Source organism: Gadus morhua, chromosome 2 (assembly GCF_902167405.1).
Source record: "Gadus morhua chromosome 2, gadMor3.0, whole genome shotgun sequence".
Taxonomy (NCBI): domain Eukaryota; kingdom Metazoa; phylum Chordata; class Actinopteri; order Gadiformes; family Gadidae; genus Gadus; species Gadus morhua.
Genome location: NC_044049.1, coordinates 23,275,780 through 23,303,238, shown reverse-complemented (window position 1 = coordinate 23,303,238; position 27,459 = coordinate 23,275,780). Strand labels below are relative to the sequence as shown.

The 27,459-nt window shown below is 50.8% G+C and overlaps 2 protein-coding genes across 7 annotated transcripts; both read right to left on the bottom strand.

The window, feature by feature from the left end:
* Positions 1-298: 298 nt before the first annotated feature.
* Positions 299-21,763, bottom strand: LOC115561241 (trinucleotide repeat-containing gene 6B protein). 6 transcript variants are annotated; one of them, XM_030381118.1, is made up of 22 exons: positions 21,439-21,763; positions 19,849-19,936; positions 18,951-18,972; positions 18,663-18,746; positions 17,946-18,359; positions 14,723-17,659; positions 14,342-14,509; positions 13,603-13,763; positions 12,966-13,028; positions 12,400-12,561; positions 11,698-11,841; positions 11,045-11,221; positions 10,341-10,457; positions 9,791-9,989; positions 8,957-9,121; positions 8,649-8,816; positions 7,667-7,813; positions 6,994-7,086; positions 4,289-4,516; positions 4,060-4,130; positions 2,815-2,954; positions 299-2,483 (listed from the first exon to the last, which is right to left on the bottom strand). In XM_030381118.1, the coding sequence occupies exons 2-22, from the start codon at positions 19,903-19,905 to the stop codon at positions 1,895-1,897; spliced, it is 6,306 nt and encodes a 2,101-aa protein (XP_030236978.1). In that variant the 5' UTR covers positions 19,906-19,936; positions 21,439-21,763; the 3' UTR covers positions 299-1,894. The 6 variants fall into 6 exon arrangements, with proteins under 6 accessions (XP_030236978.1, XP_030236995.1, XP_030236986.1 ...); XM_030381135.1 differs by having other exon boundaries at positions 10,341-10,436; XM_030381126.1 differs by having other exon boundaries at positions 18,663-18,743.
* A 2,009-nt stretch (positions 21,764-23,772) lies between these two features.
* LOC115561232 (caspase recruitment domain-containing protein 10) lies at positions 23,773-25,097 on the bottom strand. Its single transcript, XM_030381106.1, has 3 exons — positions 24,992-25,097; positions 24,529-24,641; positions 23,773-24,144 (listed from the first exon to the last, which is right to left on the bottom strand). Exons 2-3 carry the CDS (start codon positions 24,598-24,600, stop codon positions 23,944-23,946), a joined length of 273 nt encoding a protein of 90 aa, XP_030236966.1. The 5' UTR covers positions 24,601-24,641; positions 24,992-25,097; the 3' UTR covers positions 23,773-23,943.
* Positions 25,098-27,459: the final 2,362 nt, after the last annotated feature.

Genomic DNA, 27,459 nt, shown 5'->3' with positions numbered 1-27,459 from the left:
ATTTTTCCCATGGACATAATTACTGTTTATGGTTATTTTTTTCCTGAAACCCTAAGAAATATTGACTAAATGGCATATCATTTCACATCAACAAATTAGAAATGTGTTGCACTTTTGTTTATTTCCTTGTATTTACTATAATCTTTATTGGTATTTCATAGTACACTCATACCAATTTGTTATTACTTGCATATCTTTGAAAACTTTGATAAGGGTCCTCCCACCAAATCAAATGTTTAACATTCACCAGATTTAGGCAACGAATCAGGGATCAAATCAAGAGATACCTCGACAAAGATAGAAGCCAATACTTTCAACTTTATTATTAATCTTGTTCTCATTTGTTTAAATAAATTTCTTCTTTGTAAAATCTCAAAAGGAAAAAAGAAAAAACACTGGACAGGAGTGTGACAGCCTGCCTTAATTTAAAACCAATACACAACGGAACATAAAAACAAACGGTAACTATTGGAGCGTCTGTAAACACGCGCCACACCCGTCCCGACCACACCACACAGTTTGATAACATTTGGCATGTCCTTTATCTCAAAAGCAGATGCCCTCAGTTCGTTTGTCAATAAAATTATCTTTTTTTTATTATTGCATTTTGGACAATAAAAAAATCCGCTAAAAAACACTCAACTTAAATGAGAAAAAAGCCTTAGTGCCAATAATTGTTGAACACACAGCGGTATACAGAGTACACTCAAAAAACGTTTTTTTCGTAATAGACCTTCTGTAAAGTAAGCAGCCATCGTCACACACACACACACACACACACACACACACACACACACACGTAGGACCGGGTGTTAACATGCACACGTCAACCGCATGTCGAAATGATCTCAGTCACACAAACGACTGTGGGTTTCTTTTAAATCCACAAAACTTGGTCTCAAACTCACTTGCGAAAAACAAGAAAAACAACCACCGCCTGTGTGTGCGTCAGACGACCAACGGGGAGAAACACAACGCCATGGCCTCGAACCGCCAGCAATTTAAACTTTCATTATCGCAACAGTAACAAACGTGATTGAGAGAGAATACGAGAGACAACAGTAAGAGGTCAGCTTCTTGAAAAACAAAACAAAAAAAAACACATTTTTCCAATATTTCCACTTTTTCAAAAATGTCCAAAAAATGAAAACCATACGTACAAACGAAAAGGAGAACGGACGACCCACATACACAGTAAGATGCAGTTAATCTCCGTTTTTTTTTTTTTTTTCTTTCTTTTGAAAAGGAAACACAAACGGCGAGTTCACCTCACGTCGTCGTGTCAGTTTCATGTCTCTTCCGTGGATGCTGGTGACCCCGCCCACCGCGGCTGCGTCTTGCCGCCGGGCGCCTCTGCATTTGGTGTGTGTGCACGTGTATGTAAATCTGTATGAAAAGATCCCCCCCCCCCTTTTTTTTTTTTTTCTTAATATCAGAGGACGTTGCAGTCCGTATCGGGGTCCGGCCTTTGAGACCAGGTCCCCACTCATTCGGTTACAGGTTCAAGTCTAAGCAGTTGAAATCTTCATCTGTGAAAAAAAAAGGCTGTATGTATGCATGTATATATATATACACATATACACACACACACACACACACACACACAAACACACATTCACACACACATACACACATCTAACAGTCCCTGCATGGATTTAGATAATAGCTTAAATCTGGCCACGAGAATGTGTGTAAGCATATCTCACATTTCAGCTAAACATGTCTACATTGACTTGCATACCATGTACGCGTACGCAAAGTGTGTGTTTACATTAATATGCATACAGAGTAAGTGTTTCCGTTGTCGTGTATGCTATAGAAAGAACATATGTTTCCCAGTGTATGCTGTGACAACGTGTCTCCTAAACCTAAACATTTAAATACCAGGGCGGAGTCAGATGGAGTCTGCCCCGCCCCCCAGCAGGTCGCCTGGCAACAGCGCCGCTGGGTTGTCCATTTGGTGCCTCTCTTCCATCTGCGGGGTCCCCCACATGCTGCCGCCGCCGCCGCCACCACCACCACCGCCGGGGTACCCCACCGTCACGGCCCCCCACATCCCTGGCCGGCCCCCAGGCTCCGCCCCCCCGGGCCCCGCCCCCTCGGCGGTCCCGTTGGTGCTCCACTGGGAGAACACGCCCAGGCCGGGCCCCGGGGCCCCGGACCCCTCTGAGGAGCTGCCGCTGCCGTCCAGGTTCTGCCAACCGGAGCCAGTGGAGAGAACCGACCCCCCACCTCCTCCACCTCCTCCTCCTCCACCACCTCCACCACCTCCTCCAGGGGTGGCCGGCCCCCGCTCGCTGCCCGGGGAGCTGCCCCCGCTGCTAGCCACTGAGGGGCCCGGTCCTGACGAGCCCTGGGGGCCCCCGGGGGCGGAGCCGGCGGGCCCCCCGTCGCCCCCACCGGCCTGAGAATGTGCAAAATACCGAGCGACCTCCTCCTCGCTCACAAACTCAGCCAGGATGGTGGTGTTCCCCAGAACGCACCTGGGGGCGGGTCAGAAACAAAGTATGCAAGTAAGTGGTCGTGTTGTGCGTAGTTCGTATGCGTTGCATTAGTGTGTGGCTGCGTTAGTGTGTGTGTGGTTTTGTTGATATGTGTGGTTGTATTTATGTTTGGTTCTTTGAAGGTGCAGGGTTCTGTTGATGTGTGCCTGGGGTTGCATTGGTGTGCGTTGCGTTGTTGGCATGTGTGTGCTGGTGTGTTTGCAAGTAATCACGATGGAGTTTGTGCGTATGAAGTGGTGTGTGTGCGCGGGCGCTGGATGGGGGTGAGTGTGTGTATGATGGAGTTGGTGTGTGTGTGCAGTGAACCTACATGTGCAGTGCGCCCTGGGCCTTGGCCGCCTCCTGGGGGCTGCTGTAGCGGACCAGCGCGCTGCCCTGGGTCAGGCCCAGGTGGAAGGTGAGCAGGGGGCCGTGCTGCATGCAGATGGTCCGCAGCGTGGAGCCGTCGATCTGCACGGACACGAGTCCAACGTTTACATCCACCCCCGTCTCAATGGCACACACTAGGAGGTCGCTCGTCAGTACACGAGTATTTTAGTGTGTGTGTGTAGTTTATCATGCATAACAATGATGAGGACAGCGAGACTGCAGTTAACTACATCCTTTCCACTTGTTCATTTTCTATTGGTTCTCGTCGGCCCCACCTGACAGCTCTGACAGCCAAAGTCCTGTTAGAGGACCAATCCCCCTACAGGTTCCAATGCCCTTACAGGCTGCCTCTACACAGACTCCATCTGAATACGGGCCTGTGAAGCACTGACAATGTGGGGGAAATGCACGCAACGCATCACAAAAGATTCATTCCTTCGCTGCAATATAAAAAAACGCTTGGGTGAACGTGCCGCTTTGCACGCTGTCGTATTCCCAGTGCAGGACGATTTGGTGCCGTATGTAATTGATTAAAAAGGATCACCCAACTTCCCAATCCAATTAGCAGCCAGTCGCACATGACTGAGAACGCAGTTGAGTGACAGCTGCCGTGGCAACCAATACACCCCCCCCCCCCCGCTCACGTCTGGGGGGGGCGTGTTCCTATACGAGCCCTGAAGTAATCGGGGCTTTGCAAGGGTTGGTGAACCCATTGTTTCAACTCGAGTTTGAACACTCTGGAAATAAAGACAAACACTTTGGGCTGAGGATAGCAGAAAGGAGAGACAAGACTAGACGTCAGAGCGTAGTAAAACGTTCAGACTGGTTGGCGGAGACCTGGGATTTGAAACCAGTTTTTTCTGAATGAGGCCATTATTATAGTAATAGTGACCAATTTGCATATCGTACAATGTTGAAGGTCATGTGAGACACACTAGGATGTTTAAAGCCAAAACAAAAGGCGACGGCTGGGTCGCTGGCCCTTTAAACTCCTGCATGGCCTCCTCACACCGATGCCCCCGTCTCTTCCATAACTCGCTTCATAAGCAAATATCTTTCCCTTCTTGCTCCTCCATCTCTAGACAGAGCCCCTCCATGTATCGCAACACCACCTTCTCCCTCTCTTGCCCTCGTTATGTCTGATCTCTCCCTTGTTACTCCACCTCCCTTCATAATAACCCCGTACCTGAGGGGTCAGGTTGCTCAGCAACAGCCAGCAGCTTCCTCTTGAGGCCAAACCGTCACTCCATGCCGAGCCTGTAGTGATGGGGGAGAGGGGGGAAGAAGAGAGAGAAACCATTTATTACCTCTATAAAAGTAAACCATATTTCTGTACTCTGCTATATCCAACGTGTTTGTGGGGAAACGGTGACAATGAGGGGTTAAACAGTTTCCAGTGTTTTGAATAGTTGTACCTTGACTGAATCGGGAGTCCTGGCTTGCTCCTCCCCCTCCTCCACCCCCTCCCCATCCCCTGGCCAATCGGGGGCCTCCGCTGCCCCAGGGGGAGGGCTGAGCCTGCTTCTGACTGGATAATCCTGGGGGCGGGCGTGGCAGCTGAGAGCTGATGCGATTGGTCTTCCACAGCTTGTTGTGTCCGATGGGCTCTGGGGGCCAGCTGGGCTTGTACTCCGAGTACTTGGCTAAACAGGAAACGGGGAGGGGAGGAGAGAGGGGGGGAGGGGAGAGGAAGAGATCATGGAAGGAGAGCAAGAGAGGAGAGGGGAGAGTAGGGAAGGGTAATGGGAGATTAAAAAAAAAAAAACGAGCAAAGGGAGAGACTAAAACACAACTAACTCAAAACATATGAAAGCAACCTAAAACCAACACAAGGAAAACGACTTTAGTTTTCACTTGCCCAAACCGTCACGCACCAAAAACAAAAGTGTCTGTCTCTTTCACGTCAAGCAGAGTCTTATGCAACCCTGAGCACTGTGTTACTCCACAGACGTCTAGGTTACTCTTGAAGGCGTGTTCTGTTGTCAGTATTAGCTCCTCTGTCCCGTGGTTCAGCACTGGTGCCACGCGTTGTGTAAGCACTGCGCACACATGTCTGTATCAGGCTGTTTTTCTCCTTATTACAGCTGCATCATGCATTACGTCTCCCTCCAGCACCAGAGAGAGAGCGTGTGGTTGTGTGTGCGTAGGCCTGTCACGATAACAAATTTTTCTGGCCGATTAATTGCCCCAGGAATTATTGAGATAGGCGATAATATTGCCGTTTTTCAACTAATATAATGATAAAGTACACCCTTTCGAAGATCAATAAACCTTTATTTTTAAAGAACACTGGAACTGGACGTCTGGAAGACATTTAAAATATCCAGAATAAATTAACAAAACAACCAAAAACAATCTATTATTAACAAAAAATGCCCTTGAATAAAAACCAACCACCACCAAAAACAATAAATAAAATTGAAACACTAAATAAAAAGGATGTAAACACGATTGCGCCAGGACTCCGCCTCCCACACAGACAATGCAAAAAGTTAGTAGCCGCGTTTACATGGCGCATCTGATCCGCATAGATTTCTATGCGACATAGATCTGTTCCTAAAATGTGTTCCGAATGTAGGCTACTGTATACATGGCAGTAACAAAAGTGTCCGTTCCGTCTCTCGCGCACACCTGACACATCTCTGGACCGGCGGCGACATAATGGATGTCTTATCACTATCGGGGATTTTAAATTTGATTTTAATGAAAGCACAGCAGGAGAGAGCTTTTCTCTGCCTGCTCCTTCAATTAAAAAGGAGGAGGACAGCGCAGCAACGTCAATTTCTCGTCAGATCTTTATATTTACCTTAAGCTCCGCCGCAAACAAGAGGAATTTGGATGCGAGTCTGCAGCCAAGACTGGTGGGAGAGAGTGGTCTTACAGGAATTTAGTGACCAGGAATCCTCGAAGGTCCATTTGCGAACTACTGCAGCTGCCATCTCTCTTAGTTAAGAAGTATTTTAACGTTCAGCCTGCAAAAGTACTACTAGTAGCCTACTCATTCACAGTTACCTCGGACGCGCGCGGACACTACGATACGCGAACACGTCATTAATAAACACCCATGTCCCGTCGCTTAGCAACCGGACACGCTTACCGGACTACTTTTACGGAGTGATAACAAAGACGTGAATCAGGCAATAAATCCACTTTCCTTGACAGCGGTGAAGTTCGGTGTGCTTAAAAGTACCGACGGAGCTCAGTGGACCAATTGCGAACTACTGCGGCTGCTCTAAGTTAAACCCCAAGGCCCAATCTATTCGGAATAAGTGCATACATGGCGATTAAAACGGACTACACCACCTCTTCTATTCGGCATAGAATCTATGCCGAACAGATAATTGTTTTCCGAATGAGGCGTATACATGATCATTTTCTGTTCCGCATAGAAATCTATGCGGAACAGATGTGTCCATGTCAACGCGGCTACTGACACTTGACGAGGGGGTTTACTCGTTGTGCCCTGTAATTATGAGCCGGAGCCCGATTTCAACCCGACATTTGTTACTTAGGCCTACCCTGCTAAATAAATATATATATATATATATATATATATATATATATATATATATATATATATATATATATATATATATATATATATATATATATATATATATATATATATAAATATATATCTATATATATATATATATATATATATATATATAATGCATAGAACGCCGGTCACTATCGGGAAAATATGTGTCTTTTTACTCGTTTTAATTTATTCGTTAGCAGCATTCATCAGCAGAGAAATAGTCCTTCAAAGACGTTGACGTTGCTTAGCAAACGAAGACGCTGGGGTTGACAAGTTACCGGACTATCTATGCAAGTGAACGGAGCGTTCCACGGCATTGAGAAGACCCGTGTAATAAACGTCTATAATATTTCTGTTTATGGCATAGATTTCTTCTCAGATTAGGCCAATAAAGCAATGATTAAAAAAAAAAGAGGGCGAATGGAAATTATTGCGGCCGGCAAAAAATTATCGCTCATTTTAATTTATCGCGCAATTAATTGATTTATTGCATATCGCGACAGGCCTATGTGTGCGTGCGTGGATGTAACGGTGTGCGTTTGGGTGTGTGTGTGCGTGCGTGAGTGTAGGACGGGGTACCTGAGCTGTGGGCGTTGGCCAGGGGGCCGTCGGAGGCACTGTAAGGCCAGGCACCGGAGGAAGGCAGCGAGGTGGGGAGGGAGCAGTTTGGCCCTGGGAGACCAGAAACACCACAAGTATAAAACACGCCAGTACGAAACACATGCACAACACCAGTATGATACATGCATATAACACCAGTATCACACGTTTACAACACCAGTATCACACGTTTACAACACCAGTATCACACACGCATACAACACCAGAAAAACATATATTAAGTTAATCTAAATCATATCGAATGAGACCAGCCGTTGTTGGTCCCTGGGCTGGCAACCCGCAACGCAACAGGGTGGACCCCAACAACGAAACAGGGTGGACCCCAACAACGAAACAGGGTGGACCCCAACAACGAAACAGGGTGGACCCCAACAACGAAACAGGGTGGACAACGTAACAGGTGGACCCCAACAACGTGACAGGGTGGACCCCAACAACGTAACAGGGTGGACCCCAACAACGTAACCTTAAATGGCAAACAACTTATCAGGAATAAGGTTGAAGACCAACAACTTAACACTGATTGTCAACCGATAACATGAAGGGGTAGATGAACAACGTAACGGGACTGACAACAATAATAAAAGGGACAGACAGGCGTTGCCGCGCAAAAGTAACAACATCGACGTACCAGTGTTGTCACGGAGGAGCGGGTGGTCAGAATCCTGCAGGCTCTGCGGGCCCGGGGGGTTCATCACACTGCCAGGGGTCATGAAGGGGTCGGACTCGGGGTCCCCTGCGCTCGGGATCCCCTTCCAGGGCACGCCGGGCTGGAACTCTGTAACCATGACGACAGACAGCATCAGCATCAATCGGGAGCAGGGAGGGTAAAGAGGAGATGCAACAAGGCCCGTGATTGGCTTAGAGAAAAAAATAATGATATACTGTTACAACATCGTTGCCTTCAGTATATTGAGCACTGCTGAAAACCAAACCTTTTTTTCCCAATCGTCCCAATTTTGTGGGACGATAAAAGTATCCAAATAAAGGTGGGTTTGTAAACAGGTCATGAACTGGTAGGTAGATAGCCTGGAGACCATCCTGATCACGTGACCTCACATCCTGTTGCACTACAATAATCAGTCTGGGCAGGAGTTGCCTTGACAGACAAACTCCTTCAGCGTGACGAAACACGTGGCGGCTTCACGGTGCGCGGTTCAAATCGTCCAAAAATGATTTTCCCGCCTAGAAACTGCGAGTGCAGACTGGTTCTTGATAACCGGTTCTTATCGAGTCTTCATCAGCAATAACTAACTAATAACTGCACATTTGGCTGTGTTGACTCTGCTAATGTTATCATTACCGCTCAGTGCTTCAGGAAGACAATACCGCTGCCTCCGGCGGCCTGTATTTAACGTAATCAACCATGACGCAGTCCCTGATCGGCCCTTATACGTCAACAACGACGATGACGACGCAGTCCCTGATTGGCCCTTATACGTCAACAACGACGACGACGCAGTCCCTGATTGGCCCAGATTACGTTGTCATTTCTGTATATCTAGGTGGAGCCAGACTGATTCGTGTAGCGAGAGCGGAAGTGAGGTCCCAGGACCAGGATGGTCTCTAGACCAGCAGGTAAGGGGGTCTTCGGTATCGGAGGGGAGGGTCACCTGGGGGCCAGCTGGGGGGGCCCGGCTTGTGGGGCATCTTGGTCCCGGGGCTGCGGTGCCAGTGGTCCATGGGTCCCTGGGGAGGGAGGCCCAGGCCCTCGGGGCCCATCATCTCGTACTGGGAGTACGGGGAGCCTCCTCTGTTCTTCATGGGGTTGGGTATGGGGCCTTGAGGAGAGGGGGTTCAGAGAACAGAAATTGAGACAAGGCAGACATCGCTTATGGTAAACGGACTGGGCCCCGGTAGGAGGGTAGTGATCCATCGGCAAGGGCCCTCAGTTTGAGACACTGCTGTAGGCGGGGCGTACCGTTCTTGTGCATCGCGGCGATGGCGTCCGGCGAGGGGGAGGAGGGCGAGTGGCCCTCCATCATCCACTTGAAGCGAGACTGCTGCCCCCCACCTGGGTCCTTCATCCCCGGACCCCCGCCCTGGCCCAGGTCCAGGCCCGACAGGTTCCCCCCCGGCGCCAGACCTGACACAAAGACGACATCATCATCACCTTCATCACTACCATCACCACCAAGTGTCATCGCTACCATCTTCATCACCACCAACACCTCACAATCACCACCATCATCACCAACATCACCCCCTTCATGACTACCATCCCTACCAGTGTCACCAATACCAGTACATGCTCTACAGAGGACAGCGCCCTCTAGTGGACGCTGTGAGAACAGCAAACAGCTGCAGAGATGAGCCCCGGTCGTACAGGGACATGCTGACTAGCATCAATGCCTTCAACTGCAATCTGCGGACAATTTTGTATTTTGTTGACAGGGGTAGTGGTTTGGGTGCTCAAAACCGCCGGCCGAAATGTGGAGGGTTCGAATCCCAATGTTAACGGTCGCCCTGAAGTCCCAAATTGCAAAGTGCCTCCAATATCTTCCACGGTCTGAATTCACCGCAAAGATGCTTCGGATGAACGCGTCTGCCAAGAACGACTAAACCAAATAGTGGACTTTGTTTGGACATCTTATCCTAGCCATCTTTGTTGCATACAGCGTTCAGCTAACGATTGTTAGGGCTTGGCACTTGTTTATATAAACATCCTTACGAAATATTGTTCCTCTTCCTCCTGACAAATGTACTTATTGCCAAGTCTCTGTGGATGAAACCAGGCTGCCTGCGGGGGACTCACCAGAGTACATGGCCTGGGTCTTAGCGTGGAAGTCGGAGAGGGAGACCCCTACGCCCCCGGGGTGACCCAGAGGGTCCATGGACTGCTTGGGGAGGCCTCCTCCCCCCAGGTGGGAGGGAGACAGCTTGGAGCTCCCCCCTCCTCCCCCCCCACCCTGCTGCTGTCTCTGCTGCTGAAGGACGGCCATGAGCCTGGCCAACTGTAGGGAACACCAGTCATACAGTCATGCCCTGCACCACCACTATAAATACATGCTATATCGGAGGATGCATCTCTTTATAGAAATATGTGCATGAATATGTAATATGCTTTATAAACAATATATGTGCTACACGGTTCAATGGATAAGGATATCAGTGCGGCAAATCTCTCATTTTCAAAGCTTATGAGAATGATCCACTGCATTAACCTGCCATTGGGCCCTGGGGCTGAGAGGTTTCGTAGGTCCCTTGAGAGGGGATCTTACAATGAAGATGTGTAAATTGTCGAAGGGGGGCGGGGGGGGGTTGGACGAGGAAACCTGTGTGTGTGTGGTTCTGTGGGGTCTCACCTGCTGGGGGTCGGTCTGCTGGCGGAGGGGCTGGGGGAACTTCCTCTGGTTCTGCAACAGCTGCTGCTGTTGCTGTTGGTGCTGCTGTTGCTGCTGCTGCAGGAGGAGTTGACACGCCTGCAGATTACGACACCACTCATTAAAGTCTGGTCTAGTGAATCATTAAGAAGCTTCAGTATTGCCGTTCAAAAAAAAGCCAGGTCACTTGAAGGTGAAAAGAAAGTTGATAGAGAGAAGACCACAGTGCGAAACAGACCAATCTGCACACATTGACGACCAACCAAACACAGTCAGCCAATCAGAAGACAGCGATGACCCACCACACAGTTAGCCAATCAGAAGACAGTGATGACCCACCCCACACAGTCAGCCAATCAGAGGACAGTGATGACCCACCACACAGTGTGTCCATCAGAAACCACAAACCATACTCAGTTAAGCAACTTGTGCACATATTCAACTCATAGTGATAGTTGGAAGCACATTAACTCAAATTCAGAAAACGTGCATGCTTCCGAGAGCTTGTATTATCACTCAACCGATTCAAACGCCTGGTCTCGGAAATAATTAAGAAGAAAGCATTCTGTATCCAGGTGGACAATCAAAAGGCCAATCGCAGCCAGTCAGCCAATCAGAAGCCAGCCACACGAGGACAGCCCGACAGAACGTGCGGTGAGCCACTGGGCTCCGAGCGGGGAGCTCACCAGGTGAAACTGCTGGACGTGAGGGTAGATGTTGCTCAACATGGCCAACTGCTGCGGGGACAGCTGAGGGGGGAACAGTCCTCCTGCTCCTCCTCCTCCTCCTCCCCCACCCACCCCACCTCCCCCGCCAAGGCTGTTGCCAGGCGACGGCATCTGCTTCATCATGGACCCTGGGACCTGAGAGACAGCGGAGGGGAGGTCATGAGGGGCCCAGGTAGGCAGGTAGAAAGACGCGAGTGTCTACTCCCAAATGGGAGATTCCCAATGTTCATGGCCTGTCTCCATTCACAAGATCTACAAGACCTTCCACGATCTGAATTCACTGCAAAGCTGCTTTGGTTAAAAGCCTTGTACGTACGTTTTAATAGCCATCTTTTTAGGGCTATTGTTTAGAATCGCCCGAGCCATGCTTCAACTATAAGTTAACGAGATGTCATCTTTGAATAACTCTCGAGTCGACTGCACCTGCCTCTGTACGAGACCACTTCCATTTTATACCCTTGACTCATTTCTGAACATTCAGGGCATCTCTTCCCTAATTGGCCCAGGAATTCATCCTGCCGGTCAATCACAGGTGCGTGCAATGCTGGTGAACCTGGATGGGAGTGGTTAGTGGCAGGTGGAAGGGTAGCGGGCAGGTGTTTTGGGGGTACCTGGGCAGACATGTACTGATGGGGCACAGGGGCCCGTAGACCCTGGTTGGGGGTCATGGGATGGCCCCCGGGCTGGTGCATGCCTCGTGACGGAGGCATACCGCCCCCACCTCCTCCACCGCCGTACCCCCCATGACCACTCATCTGGGGGAGAGAACAACGACACCGTCAACCCCCCCCGACAACAGAACCAGGACCTCCCAAAGCAGAGCCACACCCCCATGGTCAGAGATCTGAAACTATTGGTGCGCGAAATACACGTTCATCATTATGTATGATATTGTACACATCATTGAAACAATTATGGTTGTTATACGATACAAGGATAACTTGTTAGTAACAGATTGACAAAAGAACGCAGGTCGAGATATTGATAACCATTTAAACTGATTCACTAGTACCAGAACATGTTACAAGTGACACTCATGCTGCTGACTATCCATTGCATACTTAACAGAAACGATAGTATTTGACATATTAGTGCAAATGAGAAGATGGATAAATCAATTAAACAAATCCCATGAAATGATCTAAAAAAACTATTGGGCAAAGTTTTAGCACCACACCATATCAGATATTTTTAACCCCGAACAACTCTTATCTCAACCGACTACTACGGATGAAGTACACAGAGTTCCACTCCATAGATCCGATGGATAATAGCCGTAGCCTCGTCGCCTCTATGGCTAATTGCCAGCATACCTTGTCTCCATAGTGACCCATGTCCCCAGGCGCCATGTCTTTAGAGCCAGGCATGCGGTAGCCTCCTCCTCCTCCTCTTCCTCCTCTCCGCATCTCTCCGTTGTAGTCACTCATCCCTCTCTTGTCTGGATCCATTTTCTTGTCGCAGCCTGGATCGTCACCCTATTGAGCATCCGCATTAGCGACACAGAACTGACTTTGCATGGTTCTCCACAGGATTTTTCGGCCGTTGAAGATGCCCCATGTTCACCACCATTTGTCAGGTGGAGGCTTCATCACAAGCCGTTTCAAAACCTATCCATTAGTGACATGACAAGTGGCGGCGTCCACCCAGATGCATGATGGGTAGAGCACCTCCTGCAGCCTTAGAGTAGGTGCTGTCTCGCAGCGGGGTGACCACGATCCAACCCACCCACTCGAGCCAGTCACTAATGGGTGTGTTTTGAAACGCCCTGCGATGACACATCAGCGTCCCGCCCCTTTAAGACGTGAACGGGCGCGGCGGGACGGGGAACGCGGTCCGAGCCGAAGGGGTTAAATCGACAGATTACCAAAGCACATCTTACCAGGAGGCCCATGTTGGCGAACTGCCGCGACATCGGATTACCCCAGCTCTCGCCACGGCCCCCCTGTGGGGTAAAGTAGGGAGAATGTCAGGACAGTTTAATACCTTAACCCACCTGGAAAAGAGGCATGAAATGGGATTAAGAAACGCCTAGGGCTGGCATTATGGGGGGGGGGGGGGGGGGGGGGGGAGGTAATACAGTGGCTAGATGCTAGAAGGTTCAAATCCCTGCAAAAAGGGACCAGGGTCGAAACCTTCTCCTTAAAGATTTCTGTGTCTGTTTCTGGCTTCACGTCAAATCCCTTTGGTAATAGCATCTGCTTTTTTAATCATCGTGATACACGTTCTTTAAATGGTAAATGAAATGCATTTATACAGCGCTTTACAATGTTGCCTCACATTCACCCATTCATGCACACACCGACGGCGGAGACGACCAAATAAGGCGACAGCCAGCTCGTCAGAAGCCATCAGGGTGAGTCATCATGCTCAGGGACACCCGAGTAAAAGCTAGGAGGAGCCGGGGATCAAACTAGCGACCTCCCGGTTACCAGCACACCCGCTCTACCTCCCGAGCAGCATGCTGCCCGACACAACTGAACAGTGGTTCTCGAGCTCGCCGTGGTGCGTGGTCGTACCTTGACGTGGCCCCTGGCTCCGGCGTGGCCGTGGGCCCAGCCTCCCTGGGACCCCCCGCTGTTCCAGACGCCCCCCTCCTCCTCCTCGTCCCAGCTGGAGTGGCGGGAGGCGGCCACGGGCCCCTCGCCCTTTGACCCCCAGCCCTCCCCTGACTTGGGGCCTTTGGGGAAGAAATGAAACACGGAGCAAAGTTTAGATGAACTTGAGATCATCAGGTTTGATTTACTGCCAATCCTTATAGCCTATATTCCATAGGTTAGGTATACTGAAGCTCAATAACAGTGGTGCTTTAATCAGTTTAATAGGTTAGTTATACAGGTGATTAATTATTTTACAGTCTAGATTTATTTTATTAATCCCGGACGGGAGGTTCAGGAAAGTAAAAGGTAAGGTTTAGGGGCCAAGACACTAACTTAATGGATCCATATCAGATGCCCATTTAGAGATTGACTCACTTCAAGAGCAAAATTTAACCGTAACCATTAAAAACATTAATTTTAAACTACAAGAACAGAAATGACCAACCATACTCAATTTAGAGACTTAAGCTCCTCAGAGCACATTATAAACCAACAGTGCTAGTTTTGTGCAGAATAGTTCAATGTTATCTACAAAACAATTTGCATTGAACGCTTGCATCAAAGACAAAGAAAAACCAAAACCAAATTCCAAACATTTCCTTTTCCAAGATGATCCATGACATCATTCGATGGATTACTCCGACCAGCTGCGGCTCACCTGGCTTGCCGGGATTGGCGGAGGGGTTCCCCCAACCGGACGGCTTCCCTGGCTCAGGTTCAGGGTCTCCCCAGCCAGCGGGCGCTGCCGAGGGCGACGATGATGAACTCTGACCCCAGCCACCCGCATTGGCGTCCTCCGGCTGTCCGCCTCCTTTGCCCCACATACCTGAGGCCCCGCCATGAAGAAGACATGGTTAATTAAAAACAGACTTGCACACAGACAAATACATTTTTAATTACTTGCTATTTTACTGACTTAACAGAGACGAATATATCTCAATTGTCGTTATTGCAAATTTAAGAAAATAAGGATTAGAAGCATTATCTGTATGAGAAAAATATTTTAATAAACCCCCCCAAAAGAGGCCCAGGTACTGACCCACTCCACCGTTGCCGGACTCCCTGCTGGGGGGCTGGCGTCTGGGGGGCTGCTGGGGGTTGGGAGGGGAGGGGCCCTGCGGGCCGTGCCCCCCCGGGCCCCCTGGACCGGGTCCTCCAGACCCCTGGCCGCCAGAGCCACTGTTCTTGTCCCACATGTTGACGTTCTTGTTGCTGTAGCGCTGGGGGTCGCCCCAGGCGGACGTCCCGTCGTCGATCTCCATCTTGCGGCTGATGGACTGGGGGGACGGCTCATCCCACCCGCTGGACTCCGCGGAGTCCACCCCCCCGGCCCCTGGCCCGGCCGCCCGGGGGACCGGCCCCGCCGTCCAGCCCGGGCTTTGGTTCTGGCTCTTGGAGGGCGGAGGCGGGCCGGCGCCCGGACGTCCACCCCAGCCCCCGGCCATGGCGGGCTGCTGGCCTTGTGATTGGTGCTGCTGATTGGGGGCCTTCATGGGGGCCACCTGGCTGTTTGGGGTCTGTGCTGGCGGGCCGTGGGGCTTGCCACCCCCCCACTCCTGGTGGGGCTTGCTCCCCCCACCACCTCCTCCTCCTCCTCCTCCAGCGTCCCCTCCCCCCCAACCTCCTCTCTGAGGCCCACCGTCGTCCCCCCAGGACGGGCCTTCGTCAGAGTGCATCCTGCCGCCGCCACGCCCCTCTCCCCACATCCCTCCTGGTTTGGAGTCCCGCTGTCCCCAGTCTCTCCCCCCGCCTCCCCCCCCTCCTCCTCCTCCTCCCCCACCACCACCCCCACCCCCAGGCCCATCCTTCCATCCTCCCGCTCCTTTGCTCTCTGGAGGAGGCCCTCCCCACCCACCTCTACCCTGTTCTCCACCATCTCTCCAGCCTCCTCCACCTCCTCTGTGGTCCCTCCGTTCTTGTGGTTCCTCGCCCCCCCAGGGTTTCCCCTGGCTCTCGGGGGCCAGTCCCCCCCAGCCTCCGGCGTTCTTGGCCGGGTTCCCCTCGCTGCCCCCCTCCGGCGGCGACCCGCCCTTCCTCCGGTTCCCAGCCTCCATGTGGGGCCCCCGGCCGGGCTGGTGGGCCCCGGCGCCGTCCCAGCCGTCCCTCTTGGGCCCGGGACCCGAGCTGCTGCCGCCGCCAGTCGGCGGCTCGGTGGCCTTCGGACCCGCGTTGGCCCCAGAATACCCGGAGCCGCGCGTCGTGATGGTGGACGAGGACGAGGACGAGGACGACGAGGAGCTTTTGTCTTTGAGCTTCCCTCCTCCTCCCCCGCCCCCTTCTCCTCCCCCTGCGGCGGCGGCGGCGGCTGCGGCAGAGGCCTCCATGTCCCAGGCCACGTTCTGCCGGATCTGGGTCTGGCCCCAGCCCACGTTGGACAGCACCCTCGGGTCCAGGTCCGAGCGACTCAGCATGCTCTTTAAGGCCACTTCAGCGTTGGGCGACGGCTGGGAGGCGGGGCCTCCGGAGCCGTCTGTCTTCTGGTTAGGTGCTCCGCCTCCGCCACTCCCATCTCCTGTGACTCCGCCTCCTACGCCAGCCGTCCTCCCGCCTTCCCCTGCTCCTCCCCATTCCGCCCTCCCTCTCTCCGCGCTCTTCTCCTCCGCCGTCTGATTGTCCCAGGCCTTCGCCCCGCTTGCAACCGCCGGAGAGGCGGAGTCCTGCAAAGCCCCGCCCCCGACACCGCCACTCCCTCCACTACTGCTGCTGCTGTTGCTGCTCCCGGCCCGCCCCCCGGGCTGGGCGCTCCCTCCAGTTCCTATTGCAGTGTTTCCAGAGCCCCCCCACCCTGACTCTCCCGTACCCCCACCCTCCCCAGCTCCCTGAGATGCCCCAGGAGCGTTGGAGCTACTGTCACTCGGCTGGCCCCAGCCCGTCGAGTCGCCCTGACTGGCAGGCTGGCCCCAGCCCGTCGAGTCGCCCTGACTGGCAGGCTGGCCCCAGCCGGTGGTGTCGCCCTGACTGGCAGGCTGGCCCCAGCCGGTGGTGTCGCCCTGACTGGCAGGCTGGCCCCAGCCGGTGGTGTCGCCCTGGCTCTGCCCCCCGCCCCCCCAGCCGTCGCCAGGGGAGGCTCCCACGGTGACCTCCGAGGAGGAGGAGGTCGGAGGCATGGTCCGCCACGAGGAGGAGGAGGACGAGGAGGAGGAGCCCGATCGATTGGCGCCCCCGTCTCCACCGCCTCCTTGATTTGGTCCTGGCCCCGTCGCGCCGGTGCCCGCCCCCCTCTGAGGGCCCCGCTCGGCCCCGCCCCAGGGCTCCCCAACCCCGGTGACCCCCGCCCCCGGCCCCTCAGATTGCTGCTGCTGGAGGCCTGGCTGGCTCCCAGAGGACGGAGGGAGAGGGCTGGTGGACAGGCGGAGACCCTCTACGGGGCCCTGGGTCTGCTCCGGCCCCAGGGCGGGCCAGGCGGAGGGGTTGGTGCTGGGGCTGAAGCCCGGGCCCGTGGCCTGCGCCCCACCACCGCCACTACTACTACAGCTGCCTCCAGGGCTCTTCTGAGAGCCTGGGCCCAGATGGGACACGTTGGAGTTGTAAAGCACATCACTTCCTGTCCCGGACTCCGAAGGGGAGGAGCCCCACGGGGAGCCTCCCGCACATTCAGCGAGCGATGACGATGAGGGGGGAGGGGGAGATGGGGGTGAGGAGGAGTGAGGCGAGGAGGGGCGGTCGCCACCCCCGACCTCAGCCCCTCCCTTCTGCTGAACGTTCCTCTCATTCCATGAGGCACTGCTGTTGGGCGCATGATCCGGTTCCCTGCTTGCCCCGCCCCCCGCCCCACCCGACCCCGGCTTTGCCCCGCCCAGGATGCTCGGCCACGCCTCCAGGTCAGTCCCGTCCACGATCACCTTCTCCCAGCCCTGAGAGGGGGGTTGGCTGCCAGAGCCTGCCCCCCAAGTGGAATTTGCATAAGACGAAGTAGTAGAAGAAGCAGCAGCAGCGATGGATGGCGAGGAGGAGTAGGATGAACCGGTGTTCAGATCTACAACGGGAGGAGGAGGAGCAGGAGAAACGCTCTCAAACAAAGCACTGAAACACAGGCATCTTTTCCTTCGCCAACTGGAAATTTCATTCGAGAAATAGCTTGTTAACTACTTTCTCCCTGCTCTTTAGCTTGTATGCCTACAAGTTAATGAATATGAATAACATAAATAAACAACTTTAGCCCCTGACAGAACTACAAAAACACACAGCGTGGACACCAGGGGATCGAACCCAGTACTATTTGGCTGAGCTCAAAACCACCCTACAAAACGAAATCCACTCACCTATGGGTCCAGCTGTTGGGGGGGTTTCTCCCGACTGAGAGGAGAGCGGAGGAGGAGTAGCACCTCCTCCCCCTGAGCCGCCCCCCAGCAGCATGGAGGACAGGGGCGGCTGGCCCCTCTTCAGTAGCACTTTGTGGTCCTGCTGGCAGCGGAAGCGCGGGGGCACCTCACGGGGGATGTAGCGCTGGGCCGTCGACGTCGCCTGGCTCCCAGAAGAGGAGGAGGAGGAGGAGGAGGAGTTAGAGGAGGCGGAGGAGGGCTGTCCGGTGGCCACAGCAGCCCGCTGCTTAACATTGTTCCCGCCGTCGGGAGCAGGCAGGGACGCACCAGGACCGCCGCCGGGGGAGGAGGTGGGGGGGGCGGGGCCCGGGGTGGAGGGCGGCTGGATGGTGGAGGGCTTGGCTGCTTCTGGCACTGCAGACGGAGAGGAGAATACCTTCAGTTAATAAGGGCTGAGGCCCACCAGGGGGGTTCCCGGGAAATGGCTGTTGACATTCCCAGACCCCAAAACAGTTACTTCAATTATTAATCACTGTGGCGATATTTGAGGGATTTGTACGAACAAGTAAACACATCAATACTATACACCACAGGCTACACCAGTAGGGTATATGGATTGAGTAGACGAAGGTTGGATCCATTATTGACTTACCAAATTAATGCAATGTAGCCCTCTCTGCCCTAAAACCACTTTTATCATATTGTGATATTCAACACCTGTTTCAATGTCCCAGAGGGCCCGTTTCAGGATCCCTACGGCCCAGGTCCGCCGGGGCACAGCAGTGCATGCTGGGAGTTCTGCTGTGGCATGGTTAAGTCGCAGGGACCAATAGATAAGAGTTCAGGCAGACATGGTGTCGGTAGCAAACACCTGGGTCCACTCCCATAGGTCATACCATTAATCTAGCTGAATACACAAACCAACTACAAATCCCTTTATAAACGTAGTGCATTGGCGCTGTACTATTTGGAGAAAAAGGGAAAGACAACCAACAGCAAATTTACCTTTTATTTTTGGGTCTGGCACCTGAAATGACAAAAGATATTTGCATAAACATCAGTGAGTTCCCCAAAAAGGTGGAGGTGCAAGGTGAAGGGCACAGAAAGAGTGGCTACTACGGTGTGAAAGGCGGCGCAGTGTACACAGGTGTGGATAGCAGATAGTAAGCGGAGGAGGCAGCGTGAAACGGAAGACTCTCACAGAGGAAAGTCTGGAGGGTGGAGGTGAGGAAAGTGTAGAGGGTGGAGGTGAGGAAAGTGTAGAAGGTAAAGGTGCATACGTTTGAGGTGTAGAAGGTAAAGGTGCATAAGCCGGTTTTTTGGTGAAACCGCACAAGTCTTGTGCGTTTCAGCCGACCGTCCAGACGGAGCCGGCGAATCCGGTGCCCGAAACTGCACATTTCTGAAACCACCCTCGGAGGTGGTTTCAAATCAATCCAGAACTATGCGGTTTCATGTTAGCATTCGTGAGGACGCCTGCCCCCAACAAGCTGGGGGACGTCAGAGTTGAGTTCAATTTTTTATTTATCATTTTATTTGTATTCTTCTTGTAGCTTTAAATAAAGCCCCTTGATAAATGTAATTACTAACTGTACATTAAAAAGTCATTGAGGTTTCGCAATGACTCCGTCTTTAAGGAGATATTCCTGAACCGCATAAAACGAAACCGGATCATTTTCGCCTGTTTTGGTCTGTGTGGACGGGGCCTAAGTTTAATGCGAGGGTGTTGTAAGTAAAGGTGCATATGTTTAAGGTGGAGGTGTAGAAGTTTAAGGTGCCGGAGGTGGAGATGTAAAAGGTAGAGATGCATAAGGGGAATGTGGAGGTGTGGGTGTGGAGGTGAAAAGGTTATAGGTGACAAAGGTTGGGGTGGAGGTGTGGAAGGTGGAGTTTTCCTCCTCACCTTCTGAAAGGAGTCCCTTTTCTTTTTATCCTCTTTCTTCTTTTTTTTGTCTTCCATGAACTGCTGTTCCCTGTCCTGACTCTCCCGTCTGTGGGGGTAAAAGACAAGGTGGAAGTAAGTCATGTGGTATACTGTACATCAAGGGGTACAGCCCCTTTGGCCCATGATCGAAAGCAGATATACACGCTTCCACACACATCAACAACGTATCACGGAAGCAGTTTAGTAGCAGTTTGCTTTTAGCTATGAAATCTTAGGTCATCTTAATTTAAATAATGTACCTTAACTCATCCAGGTTTTTTAATTAAATATCCACCATGACAGTCAAATATTTCAAAAGTCAGAAATCTTCCAGCGACTCTACGGTTGGGAAACGCTGCCTTGCATACCGAGACAACCCTCCTAAGGAAATGAAATCAGTTACACCACAACGCTGCCAGCTGCCGGTCGAACTGTAATGTTAGTCAGTAGGGGTTTGCCAAAAGTACTACCTTTACATTATTCATCAGGCTGTGATCACAATTACAACCGAGACTCTGGAAGGCGAAGGGAACAACAAAAAACAAACAAGCAACACAAGAGCAACAGGAAAAGTGCATTTTCATTGTGTGACTGTATGTAAAAACAGGTTATCCTGTGTTGAAAGCCCTGAACATGAAGGCCAGCCTCAACCGTTGACGACGAGGGAGCTTCTAGTTTACACTTACAATCAACACAGTTACAAACATAACAAAGATTTCTTCTTGGCTTGATCACTGCGTGACATTTTTCAAACTACAATTCCTTTAAGAAGGAACACAGCCTTTACCACTGGTATGAGTTCCAGCCCTGATGCGGAGGTCCTAGGTAAACAGCCCGTAGAACTAGTATGAGATCCTACTGTATTGGACGAGCTGCTCAGCTAACGGTCTCCGACTACAGGGGGGCGCATCACTCGGATCAACAGACGTAAACATGCCCCCATTCTCCACGTCCATTGAACCTGTGCTTGAGCACCACAGGTAAACACCAAGACTCGAGTAGACACCTCCAGGCGGCTGGGACTACAGCCTGCTGTAGACACCTCCAGGAGGCTGGGACTACAGCCCTCTGGCCCTACGATCAGAGATATGACCACTAATTCCACCACGTTGTGGTGGAATTAGCTTTGAATAATGAACATCGGACGGGTATCATCATTGACACAATGTTTTGGTTGATGGTATGAGTGTCCCCTCCACCCCGGGACCGTTAGGTACCGAGGAGAACCCAGGCTAATGCTACCGTAACCCCCCCCCCCCCCCCCCCCCCCCCCCCCCCCCCCCCACATCCACCCCAAGAGCCCTAGGCGTGATCCAAACCGTGTTGTTTGGCTACCAGGGCGAAATCAGACGACAATCACGAAATAAAACCCCGAAGTCCGCCACCACGGTCAAATAAAACCAAGAACTTTAGTGACGTCTGTCTGCTCGCGCAGCGCATCTGCGACCGCGCAGCGAAACAGAAAAGATAAAAAATAAATGCGTTTGGAAAAGTTGACGCAGATACGAATTCGCGGTCGGGCGAAACACGAAGGCGACGCGTTGAACGTCGAACAAGATGCACACTCACCTCAGGAATCACGTTAAACATAAAGTGCTTCGGTGCAGAAAATTCGTGCAGATCGTAAAGCGCTAGCAGGTCTAGCTAGCGCGGCGAGCTAGCTCTTCGCGGTTGAATTGAATAATAAACGACATCGTGGAAAGGCGAAACGTTGGTTCGTGAAAAAGGAGATGCGAAGTCGTAGAAGTCCTTCGCTGCGAGTTCCCGCTCCTCAGACTGTAAACAGAACGCCGTGCAGAACCTCCCGATGACTGTCAGGCGCTGTGTGCTCGGCTAGCTTACTGGCGGCCATTTTGCTTCTCGTCTCAGCGAGTTGTTGATGCGAGGGGGGAGGGGGAGGGAGGAGAGGGGAGGGAGGCGGTGGGGGAAGAGGAAGTGAGGCTGGGAGGGGGTGAGGCTGGACATGGACCTATTAAAGAAGGGCTTGGAGGGGGTAGGGGAGGGAGAAAGCCGAGGGGGGGAGGCCGCCACTGACATGACGTCATACATAGCGCTTCCTACAATTCGTTGAAAGGTAAATGACATTTTCATATACTCATGTTGAAATATTATCTTTAAGATACATACATCTATGCATGCTCATTGTTATTTGATTTATAATGTATTTTAGAATAATTAGAATTCATAATAATGGTTGTAACTTGTATTCAACACATGCAATGCATGCTGTGTTATGACCACAGGACCCATGCTACATAAAACATTTAGGTAGCATGTCATGCAATAAGAGGTAAGAGTAACCCTAACATTAAATGCTATGTTAAACATAAAATCAGCATTGGCCTTTTATAGGCCCTAAGTCAACCACCTGAATCTGTCAGGACCCCAAACGGTGTAACGAACAGTACCCTAGCATAATCCATCCCAGCTGTGCTCGGTCCCAATAAACTGCTGCACCACAAACCCTCTGAGGTTGGTCGTTTGGTCAGATTTTCTATAGTTGAGAGAAGAGAGGTTGGTTTATTGGTTATAATTTGGATTCTGTGACACTCTTCTCAACTACACTTTAATTGGTTGCTGTTAAAAAGGTATTCAGAAACTGAAATCGGCTAATGTCCGTTAATCACATACAATGAGTAGGCCCCTACACATCTGTCAAGAAAGGCAACGGACAATAAAATAGAAAAAACAAAGTTTTAATGTTGTGCATTTGTACAAACACAAAGTGAAACTATTTGAACTTTAACCTGGTCAACAGATTAAAAAAATACAGATCCAAAGAGTTATTTCCTTGGCCGGTTCTGGATTGGATGAGAATAACACCTGAGTGAATCTTTGAGGTATACAGCCTGGTAATCTACCCACATGGCCCTCTAAAGACGCTGCCAGAGTGAGTGAAAGGCTCTGTGAGAACGTCTGTTCTGGTGGACTGTGCCAGCCGCTGTCAGCACCAGAACACAACAATACCAAGTATTGGTACTGCTGTGCCAATAGGTAGCCCTATTAATTTAAATGAATGAATTTACATGTATAGCAACCGCAATAGGACAATAACACATCCGATAATCTATCTACAAACAAAGGTTTTGCAGTCGTTTGATTAAAAAAGACTGCAGTGGTTTAAAATCCTATGAAATGCCACATTTCCTTTTTTGTGGGCGAGATGCATGTGTCGCCTACTGGTCAATAACCTGCCTTGCAGTTACTGAAGTCTGTCCAGTTCCACCAATCCCAGTGCCCTCTACTGGCTAAGGACGGTACTTCCACCCGCGCCACCGCCCTCTGCTGGTCCTGGATGGCACTGCGTATGGCGGCCGGCTGCGGTTACTGCAGTCTCTCAAATTCCACCCAGGCTACAGCCCTCTGTTGGCTGTCGATGGCACTGCGGATGGCAGACAGCAGGTCGTCCGTGCTGCTCCAGCGGCTGGGCTCCAGCGTGTGGTGGAACAGTGGAAGAGTCTCCAGCTGCAGTTCCTCCCTCCGACACAGATCCTCAATCAACTTCTCCTCTCCGCACTGGGGAAACCAGTTCCTGTAGGAGTGCCAGGTGAAGATTGGTTAAGATGGGTCGAAAGACAAAACAAATCGGTGTGATCAATCCATCTTAACCGTCGCTCCTGGCTTCACTCAAACATCCCTAACCAATACAATCTGTCCACAAAAGATTGGTTTAGAGTAAATACCCTGTAAGATTGTTTTTTAGGCTCATTCCAGTTCAGTAGCGTTGTGATAATGAGCTCTAATAACCCGTTTAGCTGAAGCGAGAAGCTGATGACCAGGTGCCTTAGGAGGGATGGGGTGTGGTTGATGTCGCAGTCATTTGGTGGATCAGCTCCCCAATCTCGATCAGCAACAATTAAGTTATGATATAGCCTTGAGCAGATGCTGCCATCAAAAGGTACTCACAGCAGGTAAAGTGGAAACATCTTGCTCAAAGTTGGCTATAGGTCGACTGCAGACATTGTGGTAAAAACCAAACAATTCAAAGATCCTAAACGCTACACTAAACTTCCACGGTTTCAACCTCAAATCGTCTGACTTGCACAGAATGTCTAAACAGTTAAGTTTGTCTCATTAACGATGACATTGTGTTCTGATATGTTTAGGGTCAGAGTTAGAGTCAGGGTTGGCGTGAGGCGACTGAGGCAGCGATGCATACTTCAGTCTCCCGTACTTCTTGTTCTTGGGCTGGATGTGGATGACGATTGGGTACACTCCCTGCTTCAGCAGGCCCTGCACATTGGCCAGGCTGAGCTCCAGCAGACAGTGCTTATCCTGAGAGAAGAGAGATGGGGCAAAAGGGGGAAAGAAATAAAGATAAAGAAATCCCTTTCCTGTTATTTGTCTAGTACATCTTATCTTATCCTGATGTGGAAACCAGAAGAAAAGTGTACCCTTAAGACAGATACCCTCGAGATACCTTTACTTTGAAGTACATGTAAAATATTTTTTTTTAAAGAACTTGTACTCTAGAGGAACTTTTACTCTGAAGTACAGATGCCCCGGAAGTGGAGGTACTTTAAGATTGAAGGACCAGTACCCTGGAGGTACTTTAACTTTGAAGTACAGATACCCTGGTAGTGGAGCTACTTTAACTTTGAAGTACAGGTACCCTGGAGGTAATTTAACTATGAAGTACAGTTCCCAGCGCTGGTTCACCTGGCTGACGATGTCTTGTATGGACTGCAGCCTGATGCCCAGAGAGTCGTCTGGAATCGAGGGGTTCAGCATAAACACGTGTTTCTGGCACCTCTCGGTGGCCGGGATGGGTTCTGCAGCACATAAGGGAAAGGAGTGTATACAGGCGGCATCCATGAATCCCTGTTTGAGCAGCTTGAGAGGAACCGTTGGACATTTTTTATTCATTTTAAAAGCTATTAAAAAGCTATTAAGGAATGAATAACAATGAGCTCTCTATGTACCAAATATGGATAATTTCTGTTGTTGGTTGCAATATCTCACAATCTACAGCTTCAAAAGTGCTTGACAGATAACACTGAGAGATGACATTATGTGTGTGTGTGTGTGTGGGTGGGTGTTTGTGTATCTATTTGTCAGTGTATTGTTGTGTCGGTGTGTGTGTGCGTTTGTGTGTGCGTGCGTGCGTGTGTCTGTAACTCACCTGGAGGACAGGTATTGAACGCCCCCGCCTGCACCAGGCTGTAGGGGATCAGCTGCTCCTCCTGGCCTGGGAGGGGGCACGTAGAGACACAGACACACGTATAGACACACACACACACACACACACGTATAGACACACACACACACACACACACACACACACACACATACAGACACACATATATATAGACACACACACACACACACATACAGACACACATATATATATATAGACACACACACACACACACACACACACATATAGACACACACAGATACACACACACAGACACACACACACACATACATACAGACACACACACACACATATACACACACACACACACACATACACACACACACACACACACACACACACATATAGACACACACATACACACACACATATAGACACACACATACAGACACACATTGAGACACACACATAGACACACACACATAGACACACACATAGACACACACACATGCTGTCTCGCGCTGCTGGTAGGGTTTGCTGGCCGCGGGCAGCTTTCATTACACAGTAGCAGGAGTTGGTTGGGCTTGACGTGCCGAGACAGCTTGTACACGACCTAAAGCCTGTCTGGCCTCACGTGGTATGAGACTGTAATCTATTACCTGGAAAACAATAGGCGAGGGAAGAGGACTAACAAGTCAACTCCAAAACACTCCCCCTTAGATGGGGGTTGGGCGTGGGGCCAGCGATCCCACCCCGTAAAAACAGAATAGCTACCAAAACATCGACGAAACCCAAGAAATCCTTACCCCTTGGGAAAGAAGCCTCTACAGCACCTCAAGCTAAAGAGATGATGACGACGTGCCTGGAAAACCAAAAGGAGACAGCACGTCCGAAACTGCTTCTGACCTCAAGGCGACCCACAAACATAGCAACATGGAACGTGAGGACCATGTACGCTGGGGGAAAGGCAGCTATGATAGCGGAGGAAATGAGGAGATATAAAATATCTGTCCTTGGTCTGGGAGAAACCAGGTGGCTCCAGTCAGGGCAGGTCAAGCTGGCGAGTGGAGAGACCATCCTCTAATCTGGACATCCAGATGACTCTGCACCACACACTCAGGGAGTAGCATTCATGTTGTCCAAAGAAGCACAGAGGGCCCTGATCAGCTGGGAACCCATCAATTCAAGGATCATTACAGCCAAATTCCAAACCACACACTGATGATGAAACCGAGGACCAATTTTACAACCAACTACATCACATTCTACAGTCCAGGAAAGAAAAGGACATCATGATCTTGATGGGAGACATGAATGCAAAGATAGGTGGAAACAACAATGGCTACGAGCTAATAATGGGAAAAGAAGGACCAGGCACCATGAATGAGAATGGAGAGAGATTTGCAGAAGCCTGTGCAGACAACAACTTGGTCATCGGTGGGTCAGTGTTCCAACACAAGAACCTCCATAAAATAACATGGGTGTCTGCTGACCACATCACAGAAAATCAAATTGACCACATCTGCATCAGCCAGAAGTTTAGGCACTCACTGCTGGACGTTAGAGCCAGAAGAGCAGCAGACGCAGGGTCTGACCATCACCTCCTCACAGCAAAGATTCAGCTGAAATTAAAAGCCATGAAACACAGAGAAGGAAGGGTCAAATTTAACATACAACAATTTCAGTCTATAGGTACAACAGAACTCTACAAAATCGCACTGCACAACCGGTATCAAGCACTGGAAATAGAAATAGAAACCCCCAGGGAAGTGGATGAGATATGGAAAGGTCTGAAAAACATGTGGAAAGACACATGTGAGGAAGTAGTAGGGAGACGAAAGACAGACAACAAACCCTGGCTTTCCACAGACACCACCAGAAAAGTGAGCGAGAGGAGGGGGAAAAAGGAGGCATTAAACAGAAGCAAAACCAGAGCAACCAAGATGGCAGCACAGAGAGACTATGCAGCAGCAAACAAGGAAGTGAAGAAAAGTTTAAGGAGAGACAAGAAGAAATACATTGAGGATCTAGCACAACAGGCAGAAGAAGCAGCAGGAAAGAACAACCTGAAGGACCTATACCTAACCACTAAAAAGCTCACAGGCAGATTCAGACACACACAGGCACACATTAAAAATGCACAGGGTGCACTCCTCACAACCAAGGAAGACCAAGTGAAGAGATGGACTGAACACTTTAGAGCACTGCTCAATGGGCAGGCCCCACATCTGACAGCAGAAATCCCACCATCACCAAACTTGGTGAAGATAAACTGCAATCACCCCACCAAGCCAGAAATCAAAAAAGACATTGAGAGGAGGGAAAGCAGAGGGACCCGACGGTATTCCAGCAGAAGCCTTGAAAGCCGACATCGAAACCTCTACCAACATGCTCTACCACCTACTGAAAACCATCTGGGAGGAAGAAAATCCCAAAGAAAGGAGACCTCAGGGACTGCAAGAACTACCGCGGAATTATGCTCCTATCAACTC

Excerpts from the sequence above, each read along its gene's own strand:
- LOC115561232 (XM_030381106.1), bottom strand. The coding sequence starts at position 24,600 with ATGCTGAACCCCTCGATTCCAGACGACTCTCTGGGCATCAGGCTGCAG. Across the intron at positions 24,145-24,528 it reads TACAAGACATCGTCAGCCAG|GATAAGCACTGTCTGCTGGA; the intron begins GTGAACCAGCGC and ends CTCTTCTCTCAG.
- LOC115561241 (XM_030381118.1), bottom strand. The coding sequence starts at position 19,905 with ATGGAAGACAAAAAAAAGAAGAAAGAGGATAAAAAGAAAAGGGACTCC. Across the intron at positions 18,973-19,848 it reads AAAGGGACTCCTTTCAGAAG|GTGCCAGACCCAAAAATAAA; the intron begins GTGAGGAGGAAA and ends TTGTCATTTCAG. Across the intron at positions 13,029-13,602 it reads GAGCCAGGGGCCACGTCAAG|GGGGGCCGTGGCGAGAGCTG; the intron begins GTACGACCACGC and ends TTTACCCCACAG.